The sequence below is a fragment of the Amblyomma maculatum genome, chromosome 2 (assembly GCF_055883805.1).
Source record: "Amblyomma maculatum isolate TAMU_Amacu chromosome 2, ASM5588380v1, whole genome shotgun sequence".
NCBI classification, from domain to species: Eukaryota; Metazoa; Arthropoda; class Arachnida; order Ixodida; family Ixodidae; genus Amblyomma; species Amblyomma maculatum.
In genome coordinates, this window is record NC_139345.1 from 194,853,067 (window position 1) to 194,872,335 (window position 19,269).

At 45.6% G+C, this 19,269-nt stretch overlaps 1 protein-coding gene across 1 annotated transcript; it reads left to right on the top strand.

The window, feature by feature from the left end:
- Window positions 1–9,377: 9,377 nt before the first annotated feature.
- Window positions 9,378–11,331, top strand: LOC146200821 (uncharacterized). The gene is made up of 2 exons (XM_084592438.1): window positions 9,378–9,418; window positions 10,132–11,331. Exons 1-2 carry the CDS (start codon window positions 9,378–9,380, stop codon window positions 11,189–11,191), a joined length of 1,101 nt encoding a protein of 366 aa, XP_084448564.1. The 3' UTR covers window positions 11,192–11,331.
- The last annotated feature ends 7,938 nt before the right edge of the window (window positions 11,332–19,269 follow it).

Genomic DNA, 19,269 nt, shown 5'->3' on the forward strand with positions numbered 1-19,269 from the left:
AAGTTCTCTCCAGAAGTTGTGCTGTGTTCATATTCCTAGAGTTATGTGGAGTGCTGCGGAGCCCTAAACAAGATACACTATGAGCAGATGTAAATATACCTTGAAATGAGGGCTTGAATGGCCTTCGACGGGAGGTAGGTCCACAAATATGCAATGTCTTTGCACGGAACCAGTGATTCTTTAGTGATGTATTGAGATCGTGTATCCCGCTGTTTGGAGGAGTAGTAACCCGAGCGTGCCCAGCAAGCGGTGCTGTCGATGCTGCCGCAGCGAGGCGACGTCGTGGCGCCAGCGGGCTGCACCTGTGGCCGCGAAGGCCACACTATTCTTAGGGGTTTCGTTCTCCGTCAACACAACCGCAACGCCATCCGAGACGGATATCCAAGGTCGGGCGATGTGCGCCGCCGCGGTGAAATCGGTAGCCCCTCCCCCCCCCCCCCCCCCTTTATTTGCCGCATGCTGTCAGCTTTTCGTTTTTTCCTTAGCAGTCCCCTAGCGTGGCCAACGCAGACGGGGCGTTTTCGAACTATGCACGCTTGCTGCCTTGAGTGACGTATGGCCTACACTTTCTGTGGCGGCAGAGGAGGGACCGCTAAAGACATGACTGCTTGTCTGTGCAGCGCGTATGAGCACATCGGCCGCTTTTGCACCTTAAAATGCGCCCGTTATATGACACAGCTACAGCCAGCCACAGAAAACTGTCTGTCCATAAGCTAGGCAACATCTCGCATAATTTATTTGCTTAAATCCAAACGTCAACGTTTACGCGCCCTTTGCTTACACTGCAAAACTGTACGTGTGTGGGCGCACGTGGGGCGTATCCCTGCGCGTGTGTATTGAATATATTTGCAGCCTTGAATGCGGTCAGTACAGTAGCACGTTTTCATTACAATGAGGAAACAAAAGGTACAATCCCTGCAGCGCGCTTCGAAGACACATACTAAGGACTCATGATTCCGAGTCCCTGCGTCCCTTCTCATACCATCTGCCCCTACAAACCACTCGAAGAGAAAGACCGAAAGCAAATAATTCCGGGCGAAAAGAATCAGTGCTCATTCTAAATTCCTGCGCATTGTACATTTTAACTTAGCAAGCGCGCCCATTTCTAAAGGGAAAACAAAAAATCCACGAGACGCGCATATGGCCTATAGGCTGTGTCACCCGTCTCACGTGATTGCGCACCCTATAGCCCTAGACCTGCATAAATGTTCTCCCTTCATCAGCACAACAATTTTAGAAGCAACCGCGCTTAACATGTCACTTACGGCGTCCCACATTGTGGCCCACGGGCTTAAGAAAAGGGGTTTTCGATCAGATTCTGTAGCGGCGCCTCACAGTGGGCAAAATATAAAAAGAAAAGAAAAAGAGAACTACAACCTTTTTTAAATAGGTTGTCGTAGATTGCTTACGATCGGAGCCTCGTCTTCACATAAAGAATAATGAGACTAATGAGAAATGAGTGTGAAAGTCATGAAGACCGAATGAAAGCAACTTGAAGAAAGGTACATTCCGTGAAAAATGGAAGTGCGATGCGTAATAACTCAAAACTTGACAAAATGCAAGAACATGATACCAATTGCTCCTGAATTTAGGCAAGCTAATAAAACTACCTTATGACCTGTGTGACTCCTCTACATACGTATATGACGTATGCACAGAGTGACGATGCCGTTTAACAAAATGCAAGTTTCTATTACACACTCCTTGCTTCAGAAGCTAAAACGTTTCCTAGAAGCGCCAATAAAAGTGTGGAAAAGGCTAGAGTATATAAGATGTGCTTTCTAATCTTTTTTTTTTTTTTTTGCTTAGACCGTTTTTTTCAATCCAAACGATTAACGTAGCATTACTGTACCTAAAGAAGATCACAGTCTGGAAATTGTTCAAAATTGGCACCGTCCACTCAGCTGCCACTTCTCAATTACGGGCCCAAGCCCGGCTAAGGCCCGTAGACACAAACACCCGAACCCGGCCCAGGCCCCCCCTTAGTATTGCTCTACCCGGTCCGGCCAGGACGTTTGATTAAGCCCGAGTCCGTGCAGTGCTCTAGTTGTAGCCTCTTGCAGGCACGGGCCGCAATTCAGACTTTGCGCCGGCTGGGCGCATCGGATTCACAGTCGCCAGGTCTCGACCGTGAGGACGCGAGTCCGGACAAACACTACCTTGGTTTGCAACACAACACGAGTGGAATTCTTCGACCGGACGTCTAGTCGGCATTTTCACCGCACAACCATGCAGCGCCCTCACGCAACCTTCGCTGAGCCGATCACGCCATACGTGTTCATCATCAGCCTCCGGCCTTGATCCAAGCAGGGGCACCGACCGGCAGTCGCGTAGAAGTGGTTGTCTGGCTCGCGGCGAATAACCGAAATGTTGTCTTACATAGCCGCGTTTTACCCACAGGGGTTTTGGCGACAAAGGAGCTAGCCGTGTACGGAGCCACCTCCGCTGCCGCCGCGTCGTCACCTCTCGAGTTGAACATCCGGCCGCGTGGAAGGGAGCCGAGCCAACGATCATAACAGCTCCGAGAACATGCTTCATGCATTCAATGGCCTATAAGCGGTGGTTGTTTAGAGTCGCATCTCTAAATATTTTGTCCTTTTACCTAGGCGGATAAGCTTTACTAACGAAGGTCGTAAGCGTTCGCTTGAACTCGTTTCATTCATTTCCGATTTTATACGAAACGTATCATCATCGCGATCTAGTCCGTCGTTACGCTTAAGTCCATGGGATATGTTTAAACATTGTGGCGCTTATTTAGGCATCGCCAATTAAGATAAGAATGCGATTGCGTTGTTGGACCCCGGTCGCATCGCGATTTGAGCACGTTTACCTTTATACGGCTTAAGCCAGCGAGCCTTCGCTGCCTATGATCGTGTATGTGTCTCGCAACAAGGAAGTGCAGGGTTCCACTTCGACCCCCACTGGAAGTTGACTCCGTTTCGATTTCCACTTAATTACCTTGCTTTAGTTACGGATATTCGTGGGGAAATTTAATTTCAATCAGAACATTTCAAGCTGCTCCTGAATTTTCCATCAAGATTTTTCGTTCACGGTTAAAAACGACGCTGAATTTCTTCTCGGCGGGGGAAACGATATGCCTACAAGAGAGCGGTGCTGACACGATGTAATGGCTTGTGGTGCAGAATTTTCCATTCAATCGAGTCGTGCCACCGTGAGCACGTATTACAAGAGCTTCCAAAGCAAAGGCAGGGTGAATGGAGAAAAAACAACGATCATTATGTTGAAGTAATTGACCTGTCGATGCAGCGTACCCACAGTAAATCAAGGCTCGAAAATGCAGCTGAACATTTAGCGCTAGGCTGTAGGAGGCACCAGGCGCGTATACACATTAGTTTGTCCCAGATGGCTGCAGCATCGTAATTTTTTTTTCCTTCTACAGAAAGGTGAATCTTAATTTTATGTTCAGGCCACCGTAGCAAAATTCGGCACGGACTGGAAAAAAAAAATGTCGGCGCGAACATCCGCGATCCCTCAGCAACGCATGAGCAGTTGCAACTCGTACTATCCTGGAATGACTTTTTTTAAAAAGACCGTTCGCGGCTCTCAGTGACGTAGAGCCCGCCATTTCACCGAGGCACCGTAGGTGCAAATTTCGACCGCGTCTCTTAGGCTAGAGTGTCTCAACCTCCGCTTTGAGCCTCTTTTCTACGCCTTAACACCGAGATAACGCTGCGATCGGAGGTAGCGGTATACGCCGGCCACACTCCGATGCAAAAGGTACCGACGCTGAAGTATTTGCGCGAAGTTGTATGCCACTTTTCTTTTTTATTTTTTATCCGAATTGGCCGTCCCAGTGCGATTATTTGCCCAAGCGTGAAAGGCCGTATGGTACGGCTTTTCTTGGCCGCGCCGTGAAAGCTACGGAGCCGTAACGCCTTATCTTCCAACATAGCTGAATTTTTTCCCAGGTTAATATTATCAGCTGCGCCTTAAAGGGACACTAAAGAGAAAACTGAAATGGGCTTGCATCGATAGAATGCCAATTCCTGATTACGAAAAATCCACTCTTACTGAAAACAGAGCTGTTATAAGGTAGTAAAGAGGAAGAAGAGAAACACAGGTATCGCCAACAGCCGAAACTCGCAACTACAAATCACGTGACGCGCTAGGGATCACGGAGGCTGACAAATGCGAATTACGTTGCCCGTTTGAATGCGGTCGTAGGTTTTGTCTCGAATAGAATAACACGCTTTTATAATACGTAAACGACGGCGAAAAGACAACGTAAACGTTGCAAGGCAAATACAAAAATATACTTGGAGGCGCCACAGGCGCCCACTTCAGTTTTGGTTAAGTTTCGGCTCAGGCATTTCGTGCGCACTCGGATAGTTTGTTTGAACCTGCAGCGCGTGAATTACGAGCTTGGAGCAGCAGATGCGCCTGGCTCGTTCCCACTTGAGCATTCGGAGGCGCGAGCGAGCGAATCCGCTGCCGCCGACACGCTCCTTCGTTCGCACTTCTGCGCCAACATATCGCCGCCGACGCCGCTTCGGCTGTGAGCTCCCGTTAACCCTGACCGGACCGCTCGACTCCAGCTACGTACGCCACGAAAAGGATACATATGCTAAGTACCGAATGAAAAACGCATTATCATTCAATTGTTCACTACATCATGGCACATCTGACCAACATACTGCGTCAAGAAGACCTTCAACGTGCTATTTGTAGGCATCGTAAGCAAAAGGGACATACTTGCCGCTCATACCAAGGAGAGCGTCGATATATTGCGCTCGTCGCCCGGCGAAAAAAAGGGCCTGGGGTAAAAAGTAAAAACTATAAATAACGAAGCACCAGAAATACATTACAAAATGTAAAAAAAAATGATTTGTAAAAAAAAAAAACGCCAGTAGCGGTAACATTCGAATAAATAAATAAATAAACTCAACACTGCCTGCTCCGTAATGTTCGGCGCTAACCGCTCGGCTACGCCATGCTTTTTTTTCTTTATTGCATGAATTGGTACAAATACATCAGTAAAAGATCGTGGTTGCCATGACCCTTGGCTGACAACCGTGTCTAATGGAATTTCATTACCACAAGTTCGCCCATCAGACTCAAGACCTCCTCCGCAGCGTCTTGGTGCTTCAAAATTTCTTTTAGTTTATACACTTGTTCAACAAAATAATCAAATACAGATCGTGCATCGACATCACAGTATCTATAAGCCATCCTACTCCTCCAAATACTGTGAAGGCCCAAAAGCATGATGAGGTCATACTGAAAATCATCATTAACAGTTGTAAAGTACCGAGTTCCACGTGGCGTCAATGGCAGGTCTTTTTTAACTGTCCTTTGTAACACATCCCAGTAAAACACCGCATTCCAACAATCCAGGAACACGTGCTCAACTGTTTCAGGTTTCCTACATAGTAGACAGACAGTTTGAGCCCCTAGGTAAAAAAGGCCCTTTTCTTCCATCCATGTTTTGGCTGGGAGGGTTCCTGTATGCAATTTAAAAAAGAATGTTTTTACACCCGGTGCAACAGTCATGTTTTTAACTCGTTTGAGCACGTCTTTCCCTGGGCCTTCACAGTATAAGGTTCTGTACAATGGAGCTGGGAACAATTGTGAAATAAGATCCTTGTACAGCCGCTTAGGTGGTACCGTCGCTAAATACTCTACAGAGTACCGCACGCGCAAAAAACTGAACGACCACACTTCTCGCAGGAAGCGTGACACAGTGTATCCCCGAGCAGAGCAAGAAGAGACTATAAACTCTGGAATTGCACTGGATAGCATGATTTGCATAAAGGTTCTACTTTTTGGTCACGTAGGAAAGAAAACCTTAAAACCATCTGCCACACATATAGATGCATTAGAGACAACCCTCCGTCTTTAACTCTCCGAAAGAGATTATCTCTGCTAATTCTTTCCCAGTTGGACGACCAAATGAAGACCGCAAATACACGAAGGAACCTTTGTATATTGATTCGAGCACAATACAATACTTAAAGTAAATACATTACTCTTGCCACCAAAGAGGTATTGCATATAGTCGCACGGGCGAAAATAGAGAGGTTGTGTCCCATCCATCCTTTCGTCCTTTCCCGTATTTCTTCCGCTTTTTCATTCCAGTAATTCCTATTTTCCCCGTATTTGTCCAAAGGGACTCCCAAATAAACTCCGGGCTTTGTAGCCCATCTTACTCCACAGAAAATTTCCGGTTCTTCTTCCCATTCCCCGTGCCAGACTCCGAGACTTTTCTTTAAATTAACAGCACTACCAGTCTGCCTGCAATACCTTTCTGTTACTTTCAAAGCTTCCGAAACGCTTTCACGATCTTCACAAAAAAGCGCCACATCATCAGTGTATGCCAATATTTTCACTTCACATACTCCCAGCTTAAAACCATGGATGTATTCGTTAGCAGTTACCATTCTACACAATGGTTCCAAATATATAGCAAAGAGGAGAGGAGACAGTGGACATCCCTGCCGCTCAGATGCTCTTACATCAATTCTTTCAGATAACACTTTGTTAATCATACGGCGTGTAGAACAACATGCATAAGCCATTTTAACTCGTTTCAATACAACGGCGCCAACACCAATATGTTCCAACAAACAGTACAATATTTCATGAGACACATGATAAAATGCTTTTTCAAAATCAACTTGAACCATGACCACTGTCCTGTTTAGAGCATCGCAGCACTCGAACACACTACATGAATATTATTAAATATGCTTCTGGTCTTTATTCCACATGTTTGATGAGGTCCAACAATATCTTTTATAATGTATTGCTATCTCTTAGCTAACACCTTCATCAGAATTTTATAATCAACATTTGTTAACGTGATCGGTCTATAGCTTGTAACTTTTAAAAGCATTGCTGGCTCATCAGTCTTGGGAACCAAGACCGTATGCGCGTTGCTAAACGACGGTGGCAGATAACCCACATCAAAGCACTCCTTGAAAAGCCTATAGAGCATGATAGATAACTCACTTTTAAGGCTCTTGTAAAAGGCCGCACTCAAACCATCTGGTCCCGGGGACTTTCCGGCATTCAATTCATCAATGGCTTTTCCTATTTCTTCCACACTTATTTCGTTCTCTAACTCTTCAGTAACTTGTTTGCCTAATATTGGCATCAGACGCAAAAAGTTCTCTAAACCTTTCTTCACTTGGTGCTTTGCTCGAAAACTGCTCGCGGTAATGCTCCACGAAGACGCTTGTAATTCCGTCTTGATCATCATGCCTCTGCCCCTTGTATTCGATAACCGTTATCTCATCCGCGCGCGCATATCGGTTTTCATCAGCGAGGGCTCGTTTTGTTGGCTTCTCGCCACCGAGCCATTTTTCCGCGCGCTCTTGTCGCAGCGCCTCTGTACTTATGGGCATCCAAAGCTTCTAGCCTAATTTTGATGCCTTTTATATCATGCATGAACATACCCGGCATTCGTTATTCTTCACGCCCTAAATATTTTATGAGCTCTTGCAGTTGCTTTTCTTCATTCTTTTGCTCATACTTAATAATGGAAGAGCGCTCAATTACATTCATTTTAACCTCCTGTTTAAATCGTTCCCAGGATTCAATACAGCCTGTTTCGCTCTCATAAAAAATATCAATGCTTTCCTTAAGTTTTCTTAAAAATAGTTCGTCTTCTGTAAGCCTCGCGTTTGTTTTCCATAAGTCCCAGTTCATTTTTCATTTACACTGCGTCTTTCCGCCCAGCTTGACCGTAACTAAGCAATGGTCACCAAATGACACTTTCTTCACTTCATACTGTTCACAAGTAGGCGAAAACTCCGGCGACACATATATTCTGTCAAGTCGCGCGTGACTACAACCTTGAAAATGTGTGAAATGCACACGTTTCTCACCATTCACCAGGACTGTTACGTCCTCTAAGCTGCACTCATTGAGGACACACTTCAGCAATTCGGCACTTTGGTCTTTTCCAACATTTCTATTCGAACGATCCTTAGAGTCTACAACACAGTTGAAATCTCCCAAAAACATAAGCGCACGACTGCATTCAAGGAAAGGCACCAACTGCTCAAAAAAGTCGCGCCGTTCTTTTCGTGCCGTTGGTGCATACAGGACCACCACCCTCACCGCACAGGTTTCGTACTAGATGTCGCACACGACGAAACGCCCCCTTGCACAAGTTATTACTTGCTCCACTGTTATGCCTACACTTTTCCTCAGGAAAAGGCAGCAACCTGCCGACAAACCGACTGCATGTCTTACGCAAACATCGAACCGTGACCGAAAACCAAACACCATATTATCTGTTTGCTGTATCATCCTCAACCTGTGTTTCTTGTATGGCTACGATGTCTAAATCTAGTTCGCTCAACAAACGGTTCAACTTCACTTGCTTCCGTCTCGAGCCGAGCCCTCGGACGCTTAGAGTGCCCACTTTTAGCGGTTTTTTTCCAATAAGCCATACTCTAAACCCAGCTAACAAACAATGACTAAAGGCTCACTGCTTCAGTCTCTCGTCGCGAGTGAGCGACGAGGACCGCAGCGAGGTTTTCGATAAGGCTAACTTGCCTTTCTTTGCGCCTTCCACCCTCCACTGCTTTTCTAGTCGACACAGTTCCCATTCTGTAGGTGGTACCTTTTCGTAGTCTCGTGGTCTCTTCATGGAGGCGGTTGTCATGTCCATCGGGGACTCAGCAACGCTGCCTTCCGAAGTGCCTTCCGCTGTTGGCTGATCCGACGACATAGCAGCCTCCTCCCCCTTTCCAGTCGTTTCTACAGCGGGTTCGCTAACTTGAGTCTTCCCTCCGCCGGTGGTGTGCTCCGGCTGTTGGACAGCAGGTCCTTCTCCGGATCCTGTAGGGGGCAGGGCTCCAGCGCTCTCCAGTTCCTGGTCCATGATCAACTCGCTCCCGTCGTCTTGAGGGGGCACAATACCCGTGGCCACACGGGCATACATGCGGACGCATCCCTCCCGCTCGTGCCCGAAGATATGACACGAACTACAACTTGGAGTGCGGCAATCACGTCGAATGTGGCCTGTCTTCATACATCTTAAGCAAATTGGTGGCCGTCCAGGCACCACCACTAACACAAGCCCTCCGTAAAACTTGTACATGTGGGGCAAATCATCGATCGAAAGCCCCTCTTTGAGCACTATTTTTACTAGCCGAGTTGTCGATTCGGCCTCTTCAAAACACGGGCTGTTCCACTGCTCATAAGTGACTTCTTTCACATCACCAAAGTCTTCAAACGCCCTCTGCACCGCTTCACTCGAAACGTAGAAAGGCACCCAGTGCACCCTGAAAACCAACTCACTCATTGTTCGGGTCAATGGACGCACAGTAGCGTCTCTTCACTTCCAGTGCGCCTTCTTTCAGCAGGCGTTCCTTCGCTTCCTCAGTCTTCACCTTCAGCATCCAGATATGGGACATTCGGAAGGGCCCAATGCCAGCCACGTAGGGTAGTAAGTACACTGGCCTTTTCCAACGGCTCACAAAAATCCTGTATGTGATAAGGCCGGCCGGCAATATCACAGTGAAGGAAAACCGTTGTCTTATTGCTTCTCCCGAAGGAAACGCAGGTAGAACCATGTGATAGCCCAGTGGTGGGCGTCGTTCGCCGCATCCTCGACCAGACATGACCGATAACGAAGCACGCTCAGAGCTTGCCATCACACGTCCGTCTGTCACGGAAGCCGGAAGTGGAATCGCCACAGGAACTCCGGAAATATTTTTGCACTTTACGTCATAGCCCCATTTACAATAAAATGTGGGCTCGGTAGCTGTGGGCTCGGTAGCTGTGCAAAAGCGCAGACTACTAGTCCGTTTGTCTTTTTCTTTTCTTTTTCTTTATTTTTCTTGAAAAATACAATAAAGATATGTCCAACACTGTTTGGACCCGTAGCCATAGGCTAGTTATGGGTCCAAGAAATGAGATACAATGATGCAGACACTTCGTCTCGTGCATAATACAAACCAGGAACAGCGGGGAGTAGGATGTATACATCAATACAAATTCTAAAAACAAGCAGAACAATGAACAATCGCTTCATTAAAAAAAAAAAAAAAAAAAAAATGCAGGCGCTTACAGTCACCGTTCACCTGCTGCTCGTTACCCTGCTGCATGCTTCACCCGGTCCCCCGCTCCGCGTAGCCACTCGCCACCATGAAAATGCAGCTTTCCTGCCTGCTACGTCACCGGCCCCAGACCTGCATGGCCGCCGCCGCCGGATTACCTCATCCTGGATCGTGCATGGCCATCTCCAGCGAGACAACCATCATCGACTGAAGCATCTATAAATGTGTTCCATCTGTCGCCGCCGCTCTGTGGGCTCGGTAGCTGTGCAAAAGCGCAGACTACTAATCCGTTTGTCTTCATAATGCAGGTTGGCAACAAGTTCTCTCTTTTCGCTAAAAAAACTAGTAATTACTTCCTAATACAGCTGCCGAGCCTGCAGTGCTGCGCTAGTGTTGTTGTTGATTGTTCACGTGCCATTCGTTTACTACTACTCTTGTCGGGTGATGTGGAGACCAACCCTGGGCCCGAGAACTCTGAGACTATACTGTTTGAACTGCAGAAATTGACAACTGGACAAGCAACGCTAATTTCTGACTTACAGGACATCAAAGCACAGCTCAAAACAACTGACATAACCTTAGCCGATTTAAACAAACGCATGATTGCCCTAGAATCGCACTACGCCACTCTTTCTGCCCTTAACTCTGAAATAGACAGCCTGAAAACATTAACAACTGAACTGAGCCAGAAGATCATCAAACTAGAAGAACGCGTTGATGATGCAGAAAATTGTTCCCGGCGCAACAATCTGATATTTTATAATATCCTTGATACTAATGCGTCCGAAAACTATCAGGACTCAGAACAAACAATCATTCACCACTGCTCCACGCATCTAGATTATGAAATTGGCCCGAATCAAATCGAGCGCGCTCACCGTCTCGGCCGTTATTCCACAGATCGCATAAGGCCAATCATTGTAAAGTTCTCATCATCCAAAACCAAAGAAACTATCCTCTCTTATGGCAAAAAGCTTAAAGGCACAAATTATAGCATTGGTGAGGACTTTTCCCCTGCGATCCGTAACATTCGAAAACAGCTAGTTACCTACGCCCGAACAATAACAGATAAATTCGCCTTGCGTTTTAAAACCCTGCACATCGGTCCTAAGCGTTACACCTACGACGAAGCTTCACAAACCATAAAAGAGATTAAATAGCAGTCATTCCGTCAACATTCGGCAAACAGTCCTAAACATGCACCGCAACATACTCTTTCTTTATCAGCGACTTTCACGAATATCCGCAGTTTTATTTCAAAGCGCGACATCGTTTCTAATCTGGTCTTATCATCATCCAGCAACTTACTAATCTTGACAGATACGTGGCTGCACTCTGACATCTCTGACAGGGAGGTCCTAGCTGACTTGCCAAATTTTCGTCTTTTCCGCAAAGACCGTAAAGACAAGAGGGGAGGGGGAGTACTCATTGCAACTAGGCAGGAGCTATCATGCACATACATTAACTTGTCATCAGATATCGAAATATTGAAATACTTCACTCTTTACCACACTCAGTTCTCATTGGCGTTTGCTACAACCCCCCTAATAACAGTTCAGATTTCCCTCGTAAATTTAACAATGCATTGAATGAAATCAGAATCAAGCACCCTAATGCCACCATTCTACTCTTTGGCGATCTCAATTTTCCTACCATCAATTGGGTGACTCTAACAGCTATGGGTAACAGCGATGCTAACGAATTTCTGGATATTTGCCTTAATTTCAACCTCGTACAAATAATATCCGAACCAACTCGTGTAACCCATGACTGCGCTAATACCCTCGATCTTATATTGACGGACCGTCCTGATTATGTTAAACCTGTCACATATCGTCCAGGTATCAGTGATCACAAAATAATACATGCATGCATTAAACCCCTTTCTCGCATAATCAATAAGCAAACAATTAAACTATATGATAAGGGAAACTATACTGCCATTAATAACGGTCTTCGCGCATTCCAACTTTTTTTTGAGTCAAACTATAACCAAAGAACAGTTCATGACAACTGGTCACTATTCAAAAGGAAAATTGAAGAATTGGTTGAAAACTTTATTCCTAAAATGACCGCACGAAACAACCAACAAAACCCATGGTTCACCAACACATTAAAACGTTTGGAAAACAAAACGAAACGCCTTTACCGCTCAGCTAAAAAACAGCACACTGACAACTCATGGAATAAGTATTACGAGGCCGAGAAAGTATACCTAAAGCAAATCCGTGAAGCCAAACGCACCTTTTTTCATTCCGATTTAACTAAAATGCTGACCACTAACCCCCGGAAGTTTTGGAAGTTTTGGAAAAGTGCAGCTGGACCAGACTCAAAATCAACACGGCCTTTATACAGAGAGAAGTAGCTGCTTCCCTGTACATGATATTAGCGTCCACGTAAAGTGCTTTATCACCTGTCAAAGGACTGAAGCCCGTTTTGTTTCTGTAAAGGAATTCATTGGCTGCAGGTACGCCCACGAGGAAGTTAGATGCACTGTGCCACTCTTACACAGCAAGAATTATCTTTTTTTTTAAGAGCCAGTACCCCCTGGAAACATTGTGCCCAAGTATTACTGTGCAAGTAAAGTAAAATGTGAGCCAACTCTACACGTGACTACCACATCCATATCTTTATAAGAATGCTGCTACCCATCCATTATAATACACCGCTTACAAGACAGCGCAAAGCAAAGAGGTTATATGTATCAACTAACCCAGCATTTATTATGCTGTTAAATTTCATAGCTGAGTACTTTGGAAGCATGGCTGCTACCGAGGAAACAAGTGCTCTTGTGGTGGCCTCAAATAAAGTTGTATTGGTCCCTCCTTTCCTTTTTTGCTGTGTTATTATCACTATATGTCGTGAAACCATAATTACAAGGTGCCAACAGGAAGACCACATAGTAAACATGTTAAATTTTGGCATGTTGACACGAAATACTATAGGAAGGCGGAACACTGCAAGTCTTATGAGCGCTGCACATTAAAAGACGCGATAAGTGTGGCACTGTACCGTGTTGAACACCGGGAACTGCTGCAACAACAGCGCAGTCTGTAGGGATCAGAGGGGTATAGCTGAGAGTATATTTCTTATGGTCACCACTAAAACGCCCATTGTCACCGGACTGATTTTCTTTCGCGTCTTCTGTGCTTCCTGCATTTTTAATGTTGCCTGTTTTAACAATCCCGCACGAACAATCAGATTGACCAATTGGTCAATCTGATTTCCTTTCGCTCATTTAGAGCTTTGGGCGTAACCTTACGCATTAACTTGTGCCATACATCTTTACTGTCGCGCATTTAAAAATTTTACCGCATGAACTCTGGGTCCTTTGCGGTGACCCTGTGCGTGGAGCTTGTAGAATGCGGTAAATTTATCTGACTATACTTTACTGGTCCATCAGCGCATAATACAAGCTTGAGACCGAGGGACCGACGATTGCGGGCTTGCATTTTGTACCAGTAATATGTTGTCTAACTTACTATGAGACGAAAAGAAAGGGAGGGAAAAACCTTACACGAGACAAAACGCCAGCTTCGACCGCAGTTTCACTCCAGAGCAGGCAGCGGTTGAGGCGACGGATGAAGTTTCTAAAGCCGCTAGACAAGGATGCTCGTATCTGTGACTTTCACCCAGTACACTCCTGAAATACGTATTCTGCACTATGTTGGGCCTGGTGAATATTACTTAGCAGCGCGCGTTGTTGCTATATGGTCGCCTTGGCGTGCTCGATAATTGCGGTACACGTGAAGCACTACAGTCGTAATCCTGCCGATGCGTACGCGAACTTCGTTGTTGCATGGTAAATAAAGAAACAAAGCGCACTAAAGCCACCAGAATCGCGGCTGTCACGGCGGCACGCGATCCTTCGAGAACCTGCTGAAGGCCGTCTGGGTGCCTGCGCGAGACGAAGTGCAAAATAAAAATAATTTGGCGTTGCTTTATTGCTATTTAATCCTCGTTGTAACGAGCAAGTTAAAGCATCTCTCGCAGTGGCCCAATGTTTAACCCTCCGATAGTGAGTTGGAGTATACCTGAATTCGAACCCGACCGCGTTGGTTGCTTTTCGATGAAGGCGAATCGCAAATGCAGTCATGTACTCTGCGATGTTAGTGCCCGTTAACAATTTCCAACGTGGTCGAAATTATTCCGTACCCGCCACTACGCCACCTCTTGTTCTTCTTTGAATTCCACCTTTCTACTTCCAGGAGTCCGCAAAGGAGTGCGACAGTTAATGCACATTTCCCTTCCCAATTTACATCTACACATGCATAATTTCCCCCGAGCTGTGTGCATAGTTCAAGGCATGGATTTATTCATTTGTTTATTCTTGGTTAATCATTTATTCAAATAACTCACAGGCTCCTTGTGCATAGGAGTATTATTTGAGTGGGGCACACGCATGAACAAAATGTAAGAGCAAACACAACAAACGAAAGGAAACATTACACTATGGTTACTTGGAAGTATTGAACACCGAACACTAAACGGAAAGAAACAATTATACAAAGTTTAAAATAAGGCTACATAGGACAAAACACAAGTGTCAGCTGAAGCTAACAACAGGGTAATAATGTGGGTTTTAATCGTCAAAACGTTATTGCTTCTAAAAGCGCATGGACCAAGTATAGGCAATTATGTCAGTTATTATTTTTCTGAACGCTGCAGTATCACTTATATTGTAACGTCGTCAGGAAGTTTATTCCAGAGGCTTATGGCACGTGGAAAGGCAGACAAGTTAAATGCTTTGGTACGACCGAATATGCGTGGCTTGGTGGCTTAAGGGATTTAACGTTCCAAAACTACTTGCTCCTTTAGTTATTACAAAAGAAAATATTCTCGTAGGCTGCACATTCTATTATTTTCGTTTCTATTAACTAAAAGGTGATATTGTAACAAACACAACATGCTTGTAGGAAGCTGACGAATAGCCTTGCAAGAACGTTAATACGTAGAAGCGTTGCACACAAGAAAAAGTGCAGCCACATAAACTTTCGAATGCGCATTGTTTACAGTACGCTTCGTGCGGAGGTGTGTTATTTCGCTCCCAGTGTTCATCGCAACACAATCTAGCAAGTGAGCTATATAACAAGCTAAGCACATGGGGTGTCTGAAGGCCCATTTATGACTGCCATAAAACTCCAAAGTGGTGCTTTTTTAAAAATGATCAGCAAACAACAAGAGGGAGGACCTGCGGTTATGCACATTCTGATAGTTCTTATGAAGCATCAAATTCAAAACTTGCCAAAATCAGAACATCAAGCTTTTCTTCCTCGTTGGAGGCACGAACGAAGTTAAATTAAAATCACTTTGCGACTAGGTACATATGTACCTGCACAGAAAACAACACCATTAAAGCTCCTCCAATGGAAATATTCTTAATGTGAACAGGTTTTTAAAACAGTTTGCAGTGCAAAATTTTATAAGCCACACGCTTAAGGAAGTACGGCATGTTCACCGCATTGAACTGAAAGGGCTCATCACGAGATACGCATTCCGCGTATTGGCATACGAACATGCCACAGTAACTGGTGTTATCTTGTTGCGGAATGTTGTCTTCTACGACGCCAATCAAACTTGTGCTGGCGTCTGCGCTCACGCTCTCTTTCTAGGTAGTCGGAGATCATCCCGATCCAGTCTGTCGTCACTGGGCGATTAAGCAGGCTATTATAAAACCAAGCCGAGAGTCCTTGAAGTGGATGGCAGCCAACACGTCATGAATCGGGATTAAATCTATGTCAAAACTAAACAACTCCAGGTGCCGCGTCGACCTCTCGACGCCGTCGTAACCCCTGCGACACAACTTATGTGCTTAATGCGTATACACGCAGCGGTCCATCTTCCGTGCGTTTGACAAGCACGTTCATGTAGTACTCAATGACGACGTCGTTCAACCACCCGTTCTCCCTGAGTGTGGAGAAGTCAGAACTGGTAACGGGAAAGTTAAACGTCTTGACGAGCACGTCGTTTACTGGATGAGGTGCCAGCACATTTTCCACCTTCTGGTAGATTTCCGCTGTAATTCCCACATAGTTAGCAGGAACAGCTGGCGACTCCGGCTCCTGGTGCCTTGCCACGTCAGCAACCTGGGCAGTAACGACGTCATATTTCATATCGTTGTTCCTGTCTGCAGAATCCACGCGAACCGCTCCTCGGCATTCGCTGACGGGCGCATAGCACAATGGCGGAGATGAAAGGTCGCATGCAGGGCTTACCTGAGGAGCCGTTTCGCGACGCTGACATATTGCATAGGGGGTCCCGTTGCAGAAGGTGCACTTGCGCAGAGCCGCCGAACGCAGTGGCCGACTCGCCATTTTTCTTCGGAGGAAACAATGCCGAAAAGCACCGTACAACGGCTTGTTCAAATGATGATGATGACGATGATAATATAATAACCCTCTGGGTTTAATGCTTTTGAAAGCTGAGGTAGTGTAGAATAGGTGGAAAAAGGTTAAACAATGTTAGAACAGTTTTTTTTATTTTCCTAAGACATTTTCAATGTTCGCTGTTTTCTGTAAATTAGCACGGTCGCATCTTTGTATAGACCGTTTTACCGAGTCCAAGCAGGAGAGGAGGAAAATACTGTCTAACCAGATTAATTGCGCCGGCCCACTGTTGCCAGTAGCGAGTGGACTGTGCATTCCCACGATTCATGCATAGCAGAGCGGCCTTTCGCCTCGGTTTATTGTCGTTTGAGAGACCTAAACACCTTTATTAGCGCCCGTTTTAGTGGTAATGTCATAGGGACAGCAATGCGTGTTCGCGGACTTCACAAAGGTTCAAAGAAATCGCAATATGATCGCAGAGAGCGTAAGCGGGACACATACAACGACAGTCCGAGTGCGGCTGTGATATGTTTCTGCTTCACTGTTTTCTATTCCGTCCTGATTTAATTCGCCTATGAAGGTTTTGTGCAAGCCAGATAGACGTTGTACTAATGACGAACTCACGAATAGGATGCCCATTTTACTTCCACCGCTGTAGTAAACAGGCACGCTGGGCTTGCCGTGCCTTCCGCAAGCCCTCCGCGCCAGCAATACGGTGGATCTCTTCCGCTAGCGCCAGAAGAGTGTGCTAAAGTCTCTTCTTCACTTAAACAATAAGCAGACAGCAAAAACATGTGCACATTTCTTGCGATCTGCGACCCTCACTGTCTTGTTGATAATTGCAATACAAACAAGTTTCTCAACGCAGCTAGCTGCCGCTGGTGCTGCGTGCGGCTCATCGTCTGCACCGCTGCTCCGCTGGCTCCGCTGCTAAGGCGTACCGAAATTTACATCTTTCATTTACAGATACAATCTGATCGGCAGTAAGGCTGCATAAAGACGTCGATGGGTGGTACTTAAGACACTGCTTCTTTTATGTGCTGTTCTCGAACCGTGCTTTAACTTGAATGTATACATTCTTGAAGCAGGACAGCTCGAATGTATGCTTTTCGCACTCGGTCGCCGGCGCACCACAGACACGCATGCATTCGCCAATCTCGGCACGCGACAGCAGCGGTTAGCGGCGTAACTGTGATGAACGCTACCCGTGCCTTTATTTCTAAATGAAAGCAGCGCAATATCGAATATAAGCATGGACTGTCGAGAGGAAATACACGACATGAAATGGGTCGTACTTCACGTTAAATTGACACGGCAACGAGTGGAAAGCATCTTTAGTAGTATCGGTATTCCGCGTTCGGTAGCTGCCCGTAGGGTTCATTCGCTGTGAGCTACCATTGCGATTATAAAGCATAACTGGAAATACATGTATGGTTAAAGATACAACAGATACATCCTTACAGTTAGCTCTGACGTGTTCGGCCTGCTGAAGCGGAATCACAGTCGCCCCGACCGCTAGTGCTGTGTCCAACAGTTGCCGCCATGTCAAACGGATGGTATACGGTTTGCTGGTGCGCTCAAACAAAACACAAAATAGCACCAACTTGTCGGATAGCTTTCACGAGCACCGTAATACCATTTTTACACTGCCGCATCGCAGCAACAACACGCACAGCACAGCCCAAGATGGCGTCAAGAGGAGCTGGAGCGGACTTTCCCAGTTTTACAGATGCGGGGCGCGACCTTAAACTAAGATGGCTGCGCCCAGGAATCGAAACTAAAGTCGTCTATTGAAACGTAATATAAATATAAACTTTAGCTGTTTGATACATAACTATGCTGAGATCATAGTGTGGAATTATTGCTACGCTGCCATAAACCTTTTTTGAAATAAAGGTCTGTAAAGTAGGAAAATTCCGTTTCTTTAATCGATTTTGAGAAATTTTGCAAATATATTTACACAACCCAGAAAAGCGAAATATAACTGATTACAAATAAAAACATGCACATATTTAGTCCGATAATTTTCAGCTAACTTTGTCCGAAAGAGTAGAAGGATACGTGCGGAACTCCGCCTCTTCATTAATAATTTCGTGTGCCCCGAAACAAATGTTCGTAGCAAAACCAATTGCAAATCTCTTCTTTCGAATCATCAGGCAGCAATATATAAAAAATTTAAATGCATATAAAAGGTCGACCGACCACCTTTTTTTCGATCTTATGTTCAAACACTCTACTATTCTTTATTCCTTTTCCACCGCGCAGCGCGGTTGGAATGATCGAACTTTAACTAATTGGTGCAACAAACTAATTTCTAGTTTATTGCCGATATATGTGTTGTGCGCCATATAAATCTACCGGGGCTTGTCATGCTCGCAGTCTGCGTGAGAAACTGCCGTTTTGTTTTCTTTTTTTTACCACCATGTGAATACCAAAAACTAAAATGGTAACCTTGAGAGTTTTCCTGCGTTTCATTTTCCAGGGCATATGTCTAGAAAGAACACACAGTGTATTTGGTCCTTTCTCCAGGTAAACAGACTATGTAACGCGAAGTGCTTTATGGATAATGCGAAGGCGCTAGAACAGAAAAGTGACTGGGAACATGGTCATTTGTTCGATCAACTTCGTTGAGGCAACATCTTCCTTCTCGGCAATGAAAAAAGTACCTTCTAATCATTAATTTAATGTCACATGATTGTGCTATGACCGCACGGTTTCGTTTTGTGTGCGCGTCCTCACTCACAACTGCATTTGTACTGGAGGTAAGTAGATCCAGCTGTTTTTACATTGTTGCCGTTATCGCTGTAGTCGGCATCCTGTACAGGCATGTTGGGTCGTGAGTGCTAGCCAGCTTCCTAGCCAACATGGCACGCGGCCGACCGTGGGCCGCCAAATGCCCGAGCAACCGTTGC